The 16612-nt window shown below is 47.0% G+C and overlaps 1 protein-coding gene and 1 long non-coding RNA gene across 3 annotated transcripts in view; both read right to left on the reverse strand.

Moving 5' to 3' along the window:
• Window positions 1-16612, reverse strand: part of LOC310636369 — a 431277-nt gene that overhangs the window by 255664 nt on the left and 159001 nt on the right. The gene's annotated exons all lie outside the window — the stretch shown is intronic.
• On the reverse strand, window positions 514-16398 carry TADA3 (transcriptional adaptor 3). 2 transcript variants are annotated; one of them, XM_083356038.1, is made up of 9 exons: window positions 15607-16398; window positions 15259-15478; window positions 14336-14577; window positions 13599-13704; window positions 11792-11933; window positions 9528-9631; window positions 9098-9207; window positions 3272-3457; window positions 514-2765 (listed from the first exon to the last, which is right to left on the reverse strand). In XM_083356038.1, the coding sequence occupies exons 2-9, from the start codon at window positions 15463-15465 to the stop codon at window positions 2573-2575; spliced, it is 1290 nt and encodes a 429-aa protein (XP_083212164.1). In that variant the 5' UTR covers window positions 15466-15478; window positions 15607-16398; the 3' UTR covers window positions 514-2572. The 2 variants fall into 2 exon arrangements, with proteins under 2 accessions (XP_083212164.1, XP_083212163.1); XM_083356037.1 differs by having other exon boundaries at window positions 15259-16398.

Genomic DNA, 16612 nt, shown 5'->3' on the forward strand with positions numbered 1-16612 from the left:
AATTGACTATGATCACCAGGCAGCTAAACAGCCACATCCCACCCCCATGTATTAACTTCACTTTTAACTCTTTGTGAGTTGCTTTAGAGCAGCGGCCCCCAAACTTTTGGGTACCAGGGACCGGTTCCATGGAGAGAGGTTTTTTCCATGGACTGGAGGGGGTGTGGTTTTGCATGCTCCCTGCATCCCATAGATGGGATTTCATTTGTTTGCATGGCCTGGTTTCTGGCATGCTACGCACCACTGCCAGTCCATGGACCGGGCGTTGGGAACCCCTGCTTTAGAGTACTGTATAAACCCAACCAGTTTGATTAGCTTTTATTTCAATATACCAGATGTTCCCGCACAGAATATTTAACGAGTCAACACGTCATGTGAAACTAGACATTCAGCCATTCAACTGCCGTGCAACACCACCCCGCCCCACAAACTCTCAGCCCCTCCCCAAGGAATTTGGGGGAAAGAAATCAGACACACCATAGTCACCAGTTGCTCCTGGATTTATTCATTCTGATCTTTTCTCCAAATGCCAGCTCTTCTACTTTTCGTCATGCACCTATAGTTTGTTTTCTGGCTCTTACCCCTAACGCCATTTATGTTTTTGTGTTTTTTTCCAAAGCAATGGAGTTTGAAGAGTCTTTAAACAATGGACCGAATGTTGAAACTTGCTGGTAAACAGGGAAGCAAAAAGGACTCCAAACCAGGGAAGAGGGTAAAAAAAAATACATTGTATGCTTAATAAGAAAACTGGGAGTGATCAGTCAGTCTTTGAACAAGCTGGTGGTGGAAGAGGTCTGTCCATACAACAGGCGGATATAATCCAAGGCAAATGCAAACATCTGCTCAAGCCTCTTCTCCGACTGGTTATCAACAGTGTTACATTACTTGCCCCCACTCCCCCTCCCCCCAGCACTGTGTTGTGATCAGTTTCAGCGAGAGTGAACACACTCATCCTGGAACAGTCAAGAATACAAAAGGAGCCCGAGGTCAGAAGGTGAAATTGATCAAGGAAGAAGAGATGGACAGGCAAGCAGACTAAACCTGCACACACGTGGCTTTTTTGATGAAGACAAGCAGGCTCCCGAGGCAACGATTTATCCGTACCCGAGTGAGGAAGAGGACGCAGATGGCCTGGTCCCGCCCTTGTGCTCTTTTTATCACCAGTCTGCCAATGTTTCGTACAGTTTGCCTGCCAAATGGCTGGTGGGAATAAAGAGCTCCCAAAATGGGTTCAGCCCATAGGCAGCTTGCAGGAAAGAACCACGGGAGCGCAGTGGCTCATTGCCCTGCCTGTGAATGGCTCATGGAAGGGCTATTCTTCCTCTCTTCTTAACAAAAGACTTTTGGTTAGGCTTCTTCCCAGCTTACTTTCTCCCTTTCCTGGGAGTTTCTGAGTGAGGCTGGGTTAAAATATGGATTCTGGAGGAGGAAGGAATCTCTCCTCCCACTATCACCCTACCTTGTGTTTCCTAACCGCACTTCTAGCCATCTGCAATGTCGATGATGAATTGTGCGTTTCTGGAAATTACATGGGGCGAGACTGGGTCAATCAGCCGGTTCCACCGAAACACTCAATCCTGTTTTCTTCCTTGGACCGTTGAATGTTCCAAATGCTCAGCCTTTGCCCCAGGACCCCACTAGCCTTTCCCAGCTTGCTTGCATGGAGGACAACTCCTTTCCCTCAACTCTACGGAGCTGGAAGGGGGAACGCGCAACCCTCAACACCATCACAGGAAGACAATGAGCAAAATAGGAAGTGAAGACATCGTAGCTGCCTAGCAAAAATATGTCCATCCAAGTAGCGCAGGCCTCATCCTTTGATAAGAGTTTGGATTGTAACCACGTCTGAACGGTGAAATGCAGAAGGAGGCACGCCGTTCCCTCTACAGTTCTACAGATACAACAGGCATCTACTTAAACCGCCCGTAGAACAACAATTGTACCCCTGCCTCGGAACTTCCCTGGCTGTTTCATCTTAGCTCAGTCCTAATTGCTGATGAGATACATTTGGCGCAGCCACAGAGTCAATAAATCGTTCCCAAACTTAAGGAAAGACAGGCCTTTCAGAAATTACGCTCCCACGCTTGGCCTTCCTTGTGCCTATCGCTTTCCAGGTGCTGTTTTCCTCAACACCAATAAAGGAAGAGCCGTAGGAAGGGGGGGGGAATGGAATAAAAATCTAACTTCAAGAACGACCCACCATCTGTTCCAGTTTATGCTGCTGACAGATCCTGAAACCCGGCATTTGGTGCACAAGACTTAGTATAGATCTTGCTCCGTCGCGCCTTGATGCCACAGCATAATTGTCCTTCCAGATGGGACTGCCGCTTTAAGCAATCCCGGGTGCTTATTTCACAGCACACCACAGGGCTCAAAGCCACCCCCAGAAAGAGAAGGCACACTGCTGGAAGCCAACCTGTCCAGAGTCTCAGCTGAAATATACAGCAAGAGGAGTGATGACAAACCAGTGAGGATGCTGCTACAGAGTCTGCATCTGCGGCTGACATCTCCCCTTAAGCTGGGGCCTCCGTTATGGCTCAAACGGAGAAGCTCGGCCAGGCGTCTTGTAGCATTAACCATCTAGCAGCTTAAGGATGCTCTCGCGTTCCTTGAGGCTCTTCCAAGCTTGATCTTTTTCCTTCTTGGTTGGGGTGCGCTTCTTCTGCCGGGCGGCCATGATCTTGCGGAAGGCGTCCATGACTTCGTTGTCAGCAATCCGCACACGTTGCCGCAGCTCTTGCCTGTGAAGTTCCTCTTTGGCCAGCCTGTAAGGATAACAAAACAAAACTCTTGAGTCGTCTCTGGATCCTCACCTCCTCGATCGGACTTTACCGCTTAAGTCCTCGACTTACATTTAAGTTCATTTAGCGCAGGGGTGTCAAAACTGCCGGCACGCTGGCCGGATGCGTCATGCCTGAAACCGCGCCCACTCCACTGCCGGCAATGGGGGGAAAAGCCGCGATACGTTGTGCCACCATGTCATGTGACATTGCGAGTTCGACACCCCTGATTTAGTGACGGCTCAACGTTACAAAGGCACTGAAAAAAAGTGACTTACGACTGCAGCACTCGCACATGGTCACGTGATCGAAGTTCGGACACTAGGCAACCGACTCATTTAAACAACTGCAGTGATTCACTTAACCAGGAAGATTGTTAAAACGGGGCAAAATTCACTTCACAACTTTCTCGCTTAGGCACAGAAATTTGGGCTCAAGTTGTAAGTCGAGAACAAAGGAGAGGAGGAGCAGACTTGTCGCTTGTATCTCACCTGAGCAGCTCAACTTTCTTGGTCCGGTTGTGTGTGCTTAACGCCTTGAGTTCAGCCTGTCTCTTCCGCAGCTCGGCTAACACTTCGTCCTCCGAGTCCTCGGCCGGTCGGTCCTCTGACTCCAGCAGCCCTTGAGCAATCAGCTCTTCCTTGATGCGGCCTTCAAGAGATTTTGTGTGGGGTACGCTGAAGAGGACAAGACAACAGAAGCAGCCTTACAAGTACGTCCCCGACTTACAACAGTTAATTTACAGACCATTCAAAGTTAGCATGGCCCTGAAGAAAGTGACTTATGACCTTTTTTTTTTTTTACACTTTGGACCGCTGCAGCATCCGTCAGGTCATGTGATCAAAATTCAGATGCCTGGCAACCGACTCGTATATATGACGGCTGCCGTGTCCCAGGGGGCCACGGGATCGCCTTTTGTGACCTTCTAACAAGCAAAATCAATGGGGGAAGCCAGATTCACTTAACAAGCACGTTACTAACTCAGCAACTGCAGCGATTCACTTAACGACTGTGGCAGGAAAGGTCATAAAACAGGGCAAAATTCACTTGACAAATGTTTCACTGAGCAACAGACATTTTGGGCTCAGTTGCTGTTGTTAAGTCAAGGAGTACCTACACTAGGAATCTGGGCATCATACATATTCCGTGTTCCTTAAACACATTTTAACAGCCAGCACGGTTTGTGGGGGGAAAAAGCTCTGGCACAACTTAAAGTTTTCTTCTTTAGGTACCGTATTTTCTGGCGTATAAGACGACTTTTTAACCCATGAAAATCATCTCAAAAGTTGGGGGGTCGTCTTATACGCCCAGTCGTCTTATACGCCGGAAAATCAGCTCTTCCCTCTTGAGGCAGCATCCCCGAGGACTCCTTAGGAGCCGGGGAGCGATGCTGCCTCAAGAGGGAAGAGTGTCGGGCGGGAGCTGGCAGGGCAGTCCTGCACACGCGCGCACTCCCCGGCTGCTAAGGAGTGCTCCTTAACAGCTGGGGAGCGTGCGCAGGACTGCCCTGCCGGCTCCCGCTAGACGCCAGCCAGCCCTGCTTCCTCCACAGTGAGAGGGGAGGGCGTGCCTTCCCGGGCTCGCTGATTTTCCGGCGTATAAGACGAAAAATCTTGAAAATCATCTCAAAAGGACCCAGATTGTTGGGGGCAATTAAGCTGACTTTGTAATAATGCCGCTTGGGGTGTGTGTGAAAGCCCTAATAAGCAGGCATATACATAGAACGAAGGCTACTGCTAAGCTTGTAAGCCGCCCTGAGTCTTCAGAGAAGGGCGGGATATAAATGGAATTAAAATAAATAAATAAAAAATAAATAAAAGTTGGGAGGTCATCTTATACGCCCAGTCGTCTTACACGCCGGAAAATACGGTACTGTGTATAATAGCAATCCAAAGGTGTTTTTTTTAGTATATTTACAGGCAAGACAGTAAAAAGAGGGCAGGTCTAATAACAAACACCCCAGTTCTTGCCAAAAACAAAAAACAAAACAAAACCTCCAAACCAACTTCCATCTCTTCTGTGTAGCCACTTTAAACAATCTCTATATATTCCCCACACCTATGAAAAGGCTCTTTACAGCATGAATCGGCTTCCAGGCACTTGCCCAGGGCTGCAGGAAAATAAAAATGGTGGTTTACTGAAGGGAAAGGAAGGCTAGTAAATTCTACCAAGCAGCTGAAGTGGGTTTTGGCATTTCCTGGGCAACTTTGGCTATGACATCAACAGTTCTCCCAAAACTGTTCCATCTGTTGCCCCGTATGTTTCCACCTTCTGCAAAGGTCGAGGTTTCCCCCGTCCAGTCATGTCCAGCTCTAGGCATGGTGCTCATCTCTGGGTTTTCTTGGGCCTAGGGAGCCAGCATCGTCTGAAGACATTTTCCCTGGTCGTGTGGCCAGCGCGGCTATACGCCAAAGGCACAACGCTGAAGTGGTACCTATTTATCTACTTGCGTCTGCATACTTTTTGAAGCGTTGGGTGGACAGAGCTGGGACAAGGAATGGGGAGGCTCACCCCGTTGCGTGGTGCTCAGGTCTCAAATCCGGGCTGTCAAGCTTTCTGACAAGCTGAGTGTCATTAAGCGCCGAGCCACAGAACTTTTCCGGAAATTCACTACCTGAAGGCCAGTATTACTATCCTCTCATTGCCTATTATTATTATTATTATTTTTCAAGTATTCTTATCTTTTTATTAAATATAATACCGATTTGTTTCATGTAATTTACTATCATTCCTATGCGCCAACAGTTTTTTGTTCTTCGGTTATTTCCTTGCCCACTTGATTCTTTGTGAGCCTCTGGATGCCAATTCACCAGGACCGGCTGTCGATAAACTGCTTCTTTTGATTTCTTATACGCTCCTGCTTATTTTGTCAGCCACAGCATCTAGTCGACTGTCGGACTTTTGATTTTTTTTTCCAAATATTGTAATCTTTTCTGTTGCAATGTATGGCAGTGAAAGCTGGACCATAAAAAAGGCTGAGCGCCAAAGAATTGAGACCTTTGAACTGTGGTGCTGGAGAAGACTCCCGCGAGTCCCATGGACTGCAAGGCGATCAAACCAGTCAGTCCTAGAGGAGATCAACTCTGACTGCTCTTTAGAAGGCCAGATCCTGAAGCTAAAACTCAAATATTTTGGCCACCTAATGAGAAGGAAGGACTCACTGGAGAAGAGCCTAATGCTGGGAAAGGTTGAGGGCAAGAGAAGAAGGGGACGACAGAGAATGAGGTGGCTGGATGGAGTCACTGAAGCAGTAGGCGTGAGCTTAAATGGACTCAAGAAGATGGTAGAGGACAGGAAGGCCTGGGGGAACGTTGTCCATGGGGTCTTGATGGGTCGGACACAACTTCGCAGCTAACAACAACAACAACCTTTTCTGATGAATGTTGCTTGTCCGAAAAACTTTTAAGCTTGATTACAGCATCCATTGGCTAGTCTGGTTTTATTTCACCATGTCTTGTTTTGGTTTTGGTTTTTTTTTTTGATTTCCAAAGTATTTTCAACAATGTTCTGCATAACAATCTAAAACATCTGTTTTTCTTCAGACAGTCTTTCTGAGGGCCGAACTTTCCCAGGCACTTGCTCCAAAAGTAGTGACTTCCAAGCTTGTTTCATGGCTACCGGTCACTATTCCTGTGACTTCCTTTTGGGCTTAGGAAAATAAAAGTCAGCCAGTATTTCATCTTCTGCACTGGGCTTGCGTTAGTGCAGCTTTTAAAAATAGCAAACAGCAGACCAGTGTTTGTTCTGTTGTCAACAAGAGATTCCATAAACATTCCTTCTATCAACTCATCTGAGGTTGTTAGGGTTTAGTTACCATTTCTATTTAACGGGATGTTTTCTATACAGAACTTAAAAGTGACTGTCATCACTTTGAATGAGAGGGGGGGAGGGGGAGGGAGAGGGGGAGGGAGAAGGAGGGAGGGAGAGGGAGGGAGGGGGAGAGGGAGAGAAGGAGAGGGGGGAGGGGGAGGGAGAGAGAGGGAGGGAGGGAGAAGGAGGGAGAGAGGGAAAAAGGTGGATTGAAAGGGAAGGATGACAGCCTTAGCATACTCCTCTTCATGTTCTGAGCCATTTGTATAGTCCAGGGGTAGGCAACCTCGGCTCTTTTATGACTCATGGACTACAACTCCCAGAATTCCTGAGTCAGCATAGCTGACTCAGGAATTCTGGGAGTTGAAGTCCATGAGTCATAAAAGAGCCGAGGTTGCCTACCCCTGGTATAGTCTGTTCTAACTGATATCTGATCATCAGACAAATTCTACCCTGGACAGATGAGGCAGCCTGGTACACCCACGTTTCAAGGACTCTTCACAATTTGCTGTGTGGTTTGCACAATCAGAAGAATCCTTTATGTGATCAATAAAACCAATGCAGACATTTTGATCTTGAAAGCCGCGATTTCCCCGAATCTAGCCTGTACATCTGAGATTCTCATTCCAGGCATTGTCCAGGTCGTAAAGTCTCGGGTATTATTTTAGCAGAGTTTTGAGAGAAGCGTAATTGTTTAATTCTTTTAAGACTGCCCTTTTTTGGTCATGGAATATAAACCGATCCTTTTCCAGTCCCTTGGCTACTGCTGTGTTTTCCACAGCTGAATACACACTGTAAGTATCACTTTAACTGCATCACCTGGCAAGGTTTTAAATGGTTGGATCAATCTAGCTGTTACCAGCAAACTTTTTCTGGATTTTGTTTTAAACTTCGTTTTTCAGAATTCTGGTTCTAGTTCAGCGTTTGTAGCTTTGCACGCATCATCCAATGAGGGAGAACAACAATTTCATGGTTTTTTTCATAGCTTCTTTCTCCAGTTGATCTTTGCCTTGTCTTTTATTTGCCTTATCTGTTTGTTTATTGTGCTTGACTTCATCTCTATGCTTTCCTTAAATGATCTCTTGTCCTTCCGGCTTCACGGTCACCCTCAATTTCTTTGCATTGCTTGTTTCCCGTAGAACTCCCTGTTTCGCTTGCTCTTCTGTGGAATTTAGCATTTGGCTGGGCAATTATTCCTCCCTCTGTGTTGCCTTTTTCTTCACAGATTTCCAGCACGGCAGCAGATTGCCCGTTTTACCTTGTTTAGCTTTAAGGAATATTTTATTTGCTTTAACTTTCACAAACGTCAGTCCCCAAGTTCCTCAGACACCCTTAGCAAATGGAGTCCATCAAATCTGGTCTTTTTGTTGTTGTTAGTTGCAAAGTCGTGTCCGACCCATCGCGACCCCATGGACAACATTCCTCCAGGCCTTCCTGTCCTCTACCATCTTCTGGAGTCCATTTAAGCTCACGCCTACTGCTTCAGTGACTCCATCCAGCCACCTCATTCTCTGTCGTCCCTTTCTTCTCTTGCCCTCAATCTTTCCCAGCATTAGGCTCTTCTCCAGTGAGTCCTTCCTTCTCATTAGGTGGCCAAAATATTTGAGTTTTAGCTTCAGGATCTGGCCTTCTAAAGAGCAGTCAGGGTTGATCTCCTCTAGGACTGACCGGTTTGATCGCCTTGCAGTCCAAGGGACTCGCAGGAGTCTTCTCCAGCACCAAAGTTCAAAGGCCTCAATTCTTTGGCGCTCAGCCTTCCTTATGGTCCAGCTTTCACAGCCATACATTGCAACTGGGAAGACCATAGCCTTGACTATACGCACTTTTGTTGGCAGGGTGATGTCTCTGCTTTTTAGTGTGCTGTCTAGATTTGCCATGGCTTTCCTCCCCAGGAGCAAGCGTCTTTTAATTTCTTGGCTACAGTCCCCATCTGCAGTGATCTTGGAGCCCAGGAAAATAAAATCTGTCACTACCTCCATTTCTTCCCCATCTATTTGCCAGGAATTGAGAGGGCATCTGGTCTTTACTTTCAGTGTTTATTCTCCTTGCACACTACCTTTCTTCAGTTACTTAAGTCTAGATTTTTTTCAAAGCCACGTAAGACATTTATTTATTTTGCTGCTAATTTAGACAGCCACCCACCCTTAAAAAAAAATGACTCAGAGCAACTAAACAAGAAACGTGAAGTAAACCGTCTTAAAAATGTAACAAAACCTTACATATTCCACCAAGGCAACAACCAAAACGAATTACATCAGACAGGAACACCCACTGCCCCGAAGGCCTTACGAAAGGCATGCAAGTTCGGGGTTCTTTGTATTCCAAGCAAAAAGGGCTCCGTGAAATTCAGCAGGAACTACTTTAAACGGATCTGCTTAGGATTCCACTGATATTCTGTAGTGCTTCCTGAACACGAACGGGACATGAGCATTCAGCTGAACACGAATGGGACAAACGTTTTAAGGAATGAAATATGCCTTCAAAAAGGAAAGAATTGCTATGCTCACCTGAAGGGCTTGTTCTGGCTCCGAGGGGAAGTGCTGGCACCATCAATTGCAGAGTCTTTGCCTGCTATCTCAGGAATCGGGGAATCTTCAATGGGGGAGATGATGTTCTCCTAGAGAGAGAGGGGGGGTGAGGGAGAGGGGGAGAGGGGGGAGGGGGGAGAGGGAGAGAGAGGGGGAGGGAAGGAGAGAGAAAAAGAGGGGGGAGGGAGAGAGGGGGAGAGAAGGAGGGAGGGGAGGGAGAGAGGGGGAGAGAAGGAGGGAGGGAGGGAGAGGGAGAGAGGGAGAGAGAGAGAGAGAGGAAGAAAGGTGGATTGAAAGGGAAAGGAGCAGAGACCAAGGTACAGCTTTTCAACAGGTCCTCCCCCAGAAAATATGAGCCTGCTGAAGCTGAAGAAGCCAGCTGGTTGTGGTTTTTTTTCTCATTCCTTACTTCCACAAGTGCCTGCAGAAGGCGCTGGGTGAGAGGTCCAAAAGGGCACCCATCCTCTGGCTGTTCATGCTGGGACTCCGATTTCTTCAGCAAAGCATCAACATCTGGAGGGAATGAAGGAGTAAATGAGAACTAGGAAGGACAAGTCACAATGTCTGTTGCCAAAATGTGGCCCTTTGCAGTGAGCAATTCTGGAATTCCCACCATGCTACCGTATTTTCCGGCGTATAAGACGACTTTTTAACCCATGAAAATCATCTCAAAAGTTGGGGGGTCATCTTATACACCCAGTCATCTTATACGCCCAGTCGTCTTATACGCCGGAAAATAGTACATAAATCAATCGAGCGCCCCCGTTCTTGCAAAGCAACTTCAAGCCTCCTTAGTCCAGTCCCCCCCAACGTGACTCTCCCTTCCCACCCCCAAGAGCTCTTGCGGGAGCTCTTGCGTCTATTCCAAAGGGTGGGTGGAAGGAAAAGCCCCTTTCGGCTCCGGCTTGGCTGCAAGTCAGCGAGCCCGGGAAGGCACGCCCTCCCCTCTCACTGTGGAGGAAGCAGGGCAGGCTGGCGTCTGGCGGGAGCCGGCAGGGCAGTCCTGCGCACACGCGCGCTCCCCGGCTCCTAAGGAGTCCTTGGGGAGCCATGGCAGGCGCCTCACGCTCTTCCCTCTTGAGGCAGCATCGGCGGGGAGTGCGCGCGTATGCAGGACTGCCCTGCCGGCTCCCGCCCGACGCCAGACGGCTCCGCCGATGCTGCCTCAAGAGGGAAGAGCGTGAGGCGCCTGCCATGGCTCCCCAAGGACTCCTTAGGAGCCGGGGAGCGCGCGTGTGCGCAGGACTGCCCTGCCAGCTCCCGCTAGACGCCAGCCTGTCCTGCTTCCTCCACAGTGAGAGGGGAGGGCGTGCCTTCCCGGGCTCGCTGATTTTCTGGCGTATAAGATGAAAAATCTTGAAAATCATCTCAAAAGTTGGGGGGTCGTCTTATACGCCCAGTCGTCTTATCCGCCGGAAAATACGGTATTTTAAAAAAGAAAATGAAACCAACAGATCGGAAGGGACTGGCTTTATTGTACACACTTAAGTTAATTTTAAGGAACCGACACAGCCGGTTCCAGTCTATAAACCTCTAATCTCAATCAGGCTTCATTTCAACATCACTGACTGAGGAATTCTTGGAGTTGAAGAACCAGACACCTTGAAAGTTGCCAAGGTTGAGAAACACTGGTCTAGAGGTAATAAACGCATAAAGCAGAGATAAAGCAATCTCTGATTTTTCCCCCCGTATTTGCTAAATGATAGCTCCCAGAAGCAAGGAGCTGAAGTCAGCAATAGGGCTACCAATTTTCACCATTTTTCCTACACAGGTGGTCCTTGGTTAATTACTACTTGTTCAGCAAGCATTTGAACTTTACTACGGCGCCAAATGGATGGTTCTTATGATCAGTCCTTAAAGTTCCAAAAGTTGTGGTACTCCTGCAATTACACAATCATAAGCCAGGTACAAGGGACGCGGTGGCTCAGTGGGTTAGGACGCTGAGCTTGTCGATCAGAAGGTCGGCAGTTTGGCGGGTCGAATCCCAAGTGCCGCGTAACAGAGTGAGCGCCTGTTACTCGTCCCAGCTTCTGCCAACCTAGCAGTTCGAAAGCACATAAAAAATGCACGTAGAAAAATAGGGACCACTACGGTGGGAAGGTAACAGCGTTCCATGTGCCTTTGGCGTCTAGTCATGCCGGCCACATGACCACGGAGACGTCCTCGGACAAGCGCTGGCTCTTCGGCTTTGAAACGGAGATGAGCACCGACCCCTAGAGTTGGAAACGACTAGCACGCATGTGCGGGGGAACCTTTATCTTTACCTTTACCTTTAAGCCAGGTACTCAGCAACCAGCCTGGATTACCAACTGTTGCAGCAGTTACATAGTCATGATTCGTGACTTTCCCTGACAGCTTTCCACTATCAAAGTCAATGGGGAAGCCCGCAGGAAACTGGAGGTTGTAGTTATGCAAGACCCATGCTTAATGACCATGCTGATTTGCTTAACGACAATAACTAGGAACTGCCAAGACGGCCATGGCTAAGTGACATGGACATCTGACATCGTAATTTATGGCTATCACTTAACAAATGAAAATTCCACTCCTAACTACTGTTATTAAGTGAGGACTACTCGCAAAGCCTGGGTTCTGCAACTAAACTAGCAGAGCTTTCTAGAAAAAATGGCATCTTCCACTCTGGAAAAGATGTCACAGAATAGCTCAGGATACCCTTAGTGTCCAGTTCGGTCAGAGGTCCCAAGATGCCTTTCTTCTTATCAGCAGTAGCTGCAGCCCGAGCCCCATCTTTCTGCTCTTCCAACAGGTCTTCCTGGGCCCAGCGCTGGGAGTAATGCTTTCCTAAGGGTGGGATCTACAAGGACAGAACAACAAGGCGTCAATGAGAGCCAGCTCAGACACCAGAAAGGCAAATATCCCCAAACAATTCAACTGTGTCTCGATACGTACATGTAGCCAAATGCTTTCCCTTTCTCCCCCCCCCCAGAACTAATTCTAATTGGGCCGTCTCCGTCCAATTCAACTCTTCTTCCTCCCTTCCAAAATTTTCCATTTGAAATGATTACAGCACAATATTCTTATTCCCTAACAGAGCTAAGCAGTTTTACAGCTAAGGTGGGAGAATAAAACCCTTCATTCCCCATCACGGCTCAGAATGTCATTCCATTGTCTGGGTAGATCGAACTTCCTCAAGATAAGCCAGAGAAGATACTAAAAAGAGATAGCTAAAATAAAATGGAACCGGGAAAACATGTTTTCTCCAGACAGGTAGCCTCAAAGATCAGGGCCAAAAGAGTACCATATGCATTTCTTTCCGCAGCAATCCCACTGTTGCAAACATGGGATAAAATCTCAAGCTTTTCTGACCTGTAACTCTCCTAGTCTTAGGCCCACTAATGGAACAAGCAGGTTTCCCTTTATCATTCTACAAGAGAGATTAAGAAGTAATGAGGGGAATGGAAGTGGGAGATAAAAGTTGGACAAGTGACTGTCCCAAATGTGCTTTTTCAAAAGGCAACTGGACTTGAAAAAGTTTGTTTCTCATCCAAGAAGCTTCTTCCGTTCTGACTGAATGGTGGAGGATGGAAGGATTTCTATTCCTTGCAGTCATATGGTCGTTAGCACTCTTTCTGAGAGTCGGTGAGGACACTTGGAGGTTTATCTGAGCCCTCAGGGTCACCTGAATAGTGCAAATGGGTGTGGAACCTTTTTTTTGGAACTGCTGAAAGGATTGTGTTGGCATATGACACCATCTATCTCCTGTTTACCGTCCTTTCAGCAGTTCCAAAAAAGGTTCCACAACCATTTGCACTATTCAGGCGACCCTGAGGGCTCAGATAAACCTCCAAGTGGCCTCACTGACTCTCAGAGAGAGTGCTAACGACCAGATGACTGCAAGGAATAGAAATCCTTCCATCCTCCACCATTCAGTCAGAACTGAAGAAGCTTCTTGGATGAGAAAAAAACCTTTTTCAAGGAAAAACTAAAAGTCCAGTTACCTTTTGAAAAAGCACATTTGGGACAACCATGACCTGGATGACTCAGACTCTCCTTAGACATATGGACAAGAGACTTTTTCTTCAGTTTTGTAACTATGGAATTCTTAAAAAGAAAAAGGTTCTTCCCTCCATCCAAATTTGGAAATGCTACTGTTTAAAATTCTTAGAAAAACCTATTGCTTGAGAACAACTAAAAAGCTTTGACTCACAGAAAATATTGGGACAAATCAACAGAACACGCACATTTTAGCAATTACAATTGTCATGAACCTCTAGGTCAGAAATGGCGAATCTGTTGTGCTTCAAATATTGAACTGCAACACTTATTGTCTCTTACTTGGTCTTGCCAATTGGAACTGCCAACAGCCTTTTAGTCCTATGGTTTTACCTGATACAGAGTTTGTCTTAGATCCAAAGTAAGTACCATACAACAGTTTAACATGAGGAATATATGGAGAATTAAGACTCAATCCAAATTTAGGGCAGGCTGAATGAAATGCTTCTGCTTTTTTTTTTTTTACCTTGTAGTGTTCAGCTTCATCTTCAGGTGGCTTGAGAAGATCATCTAAGGTTCGAACCTCCTCATTGGTGAGGTCAGCACAGTATGGCTCCACTGAGGCCCAGAATCTATAAACACAAACAGTTAAGAAGGAAACAGAACCATAGTTTAGAAAGATTGCTTATAATAGGCAACACGACAGTATAAGACAGGCATGTCAAACTCGTGATGTCACGTGACGTTGCGTGACATATCGCGACTTTTCCCCCCATTGCCGGCAATGGGGTGGGCGCGGTTTCGGCATGATGCATCTGGCCCGTAAGTTTGACATGCCTGGTCTAAAATATCACATTAAAATCTGGATTACCAAGAAACTACAATCTTTCCTAGTCGGCACAAGCAGTACACAGCCTTTCCCAGCCAAGAGCCTCGGATTCAAGTCATATTGAGATTGGGGATTATGGGAATTGAAGAGCAACATGTGGAGAGCCCAGAGCACTTAGTCTGATAGTCAGTCCGTGTAATGAGGGCCAATACATTGCCAGATATTATTAAGACAAGGGATGGCAAACTGGAGGGGGGGCGATATGTTTAGCGGCCCCATTTTTTTTCTGCCACCTCTTTTGAATATAAGGCTGGAGGCTGCCCATTCCTGCTGTAACTATTTACTGAACTATGCACCTATTTCTTCTTTGTGCTTCATAATGTTGATACTTATGGTGATAATGGATAAGATGATAGCAATCACTTTCATATTACCTGTTAGGTGCATCATTTTTAGGTATACGGGGCACATCAATTGGATCATCTGAGAATTCATACTCTTGAATTTTAGGCTGCAGGTTCTTGGATTTGGGCCGTCCTGGAGTGCTGTGGCTTCCTTTCACATCTAGCTTCTGCTTCTTGAGCTTGCTATGTTTGATAGAAGGACCCACCTCATGGTCCTTGCCAATTTTCAGAAATCGTCTGTCTCCTTTCTTGTCTTGCCAGTCTGTCAAGATCTGATGAGAATAAAAAAGGTAGATTTAAAAAGGTAGATTAAAAGGTCACATAGCAAGGTACCTATATCTGTCTTGGAAAGAGGAATCGGCAAAGAGGTTCATTGGCAGAACTGCTGCATTACGGAATTCTTACTAACATCACAAGAGCCCTGATGGAAAAAAACAATAGTTTGCCTATAATTCTGTGTTTTGTGTGGTTGAGCCAAATGCACATGGGATGCATGCTACCAAACTAGGTAACATCATCCGTGCTAGACTAGACTTGCACTGATGGTGTTAACCTAATTAGGTAATGAAGCATCTGTAAGAAAGCAACCAAGCTCAGAGGCACCAAGGGCCCCACAGTTCAAATCTGAGCTACAATTGTTCTTTCCTGTCACCATTTGGAAAGCTAACTCCTCAGCTAACTGTGACACAACATCCTCCAGCACCAACATAAGGACACAATCCCAAGCCAGATGTGACCTTTATCTAAAGACTACACTAGTTTAGCTTTTCTAAATAGTTTAGAAAAATGGAGTCAAATGCCATCTAGATAACAGACTTCACTATATTCTTGCTTTCTGAAAATGACTCGTCTTTCACAGGTGTAAGGACTGTGTGTGATCAATTAAATAAAGAACAGTAACTGCAAGACTCAAGCTGAAAGGCCTTTCTATGAGAGCACGATTACCATCTGACCTGGGTTTCAGTCTCCAGCACCCGAAGTCGGCGGCTTGCAGATGACAGCAATGTTTCAAGCTCTAACTGTAACGTGTCAAGCTCTTCAATGCCTATACCATCATCTTCAGAACGGGCCAGTACTGCCGTATAGCGTGGGCACACTTTGAGATGGTCCACAGACTTGAAATCATGGAATTGAAGGGGACAATCTTTCAGTTCAGACATGGTGTTGCTGGGCCTGGGGAAAAAGAAAAAAGAAAAAAAAGAAAACATGACAGATGCAAGCATGTAAAGAGCGACATTAACAATTTTGCAGAACCGATGAGGGAATGACATTACCTTATCCTAAGCAAAAAAAAATCTTACCCTACATAAATCCTGGAGACAAGCAGCTCTTCACTGCCAGGAATCTTGCTGAGGTGGAGTTATCATTGCAGGCACCGTTGAACTGGGAAGAATCCATAGAGTGGAAAAACAAAAGTTATTTCAAAACCAAGGGCAACCAGAAAGGAAGGGCTGATAGGGCAACGCAGGCTGACAAGGTAGCTACTGCAGACGAGATTATGGAAGTGAACCACCTGCGGAGGGAAGGCGAAGACCAAAAAAAAAAGAGGAATTTGAGGGAATTCTCTGCCCAGCGAGAACGATGTCCCAAGTAACGAGGATGGAGGGAATTGGAGCCTGATGGTGCTTAGAAAAGCTAAGATCTATGGACGATGGAGAAACAAATGATGAATGAGGGGGGGGAAACAAGCCAGGAGGGGGCGCTGGAGAAAAACGGGGGGGGATTATTGGGGGAGTTTCCGGTTCTAGAAGCTCCTTCCGGGTTACACCCATTCGGAGGTCGCCAGGAAGGGTAGAGTGGCGCCGCGTATTCCCCGGAGACGCAGAAGTCGGGCGCGAGAAAGACTCCCAGCCGCCATAGCGGCGAGAAGGAGGGGGAAGGGAAAAGGATCTCGACGAAGTCTCCCTCCAAAAATCTCTCCGCCCGGAGACTTCCGCCCCTTCCGCCTAGAGCGCTCGAGCCTTGTCATTGGCCACACGCTCCCCTCCTTACTTCACCCTCATTGGCTACAAACCAACCCGCCAGGGCGCGGAGCCGTAGAACTCCCGGCTTTTTTTGACTTGCCTTCTTTTGACCCCACCCAGGCCCTCTCCTCATTTCCATATATGGAGGCAGGGAGGGCGGGTCGTACCATACTCGCCGAAAAACGGGGGGGAGGGGGGAGGAAAATGAATTTGCCTCTCTTCCTGCCTGAAGATATTTCGAACTCCCTCGCTGCCGTAATGGAGGGTTGGGAAAAAACCCCCTTTATCCGCCGCCTAGTGCGTTAATGCCTCAAAGAAGAAATGAATGAGGGTTAGGATCCCG

The sequence above is a fragment of the Vipera ursinii genome (genome assembly GCF_947247035.1).
Source record: "Vipera ursinii genome assembly, chromosome: 2".
Lineage (NCBI taxonomy): Eukaryota > Metazoa > Chordata > Lepidosauria > Squamata > Viperidae > Vipera > Vipera ursinii.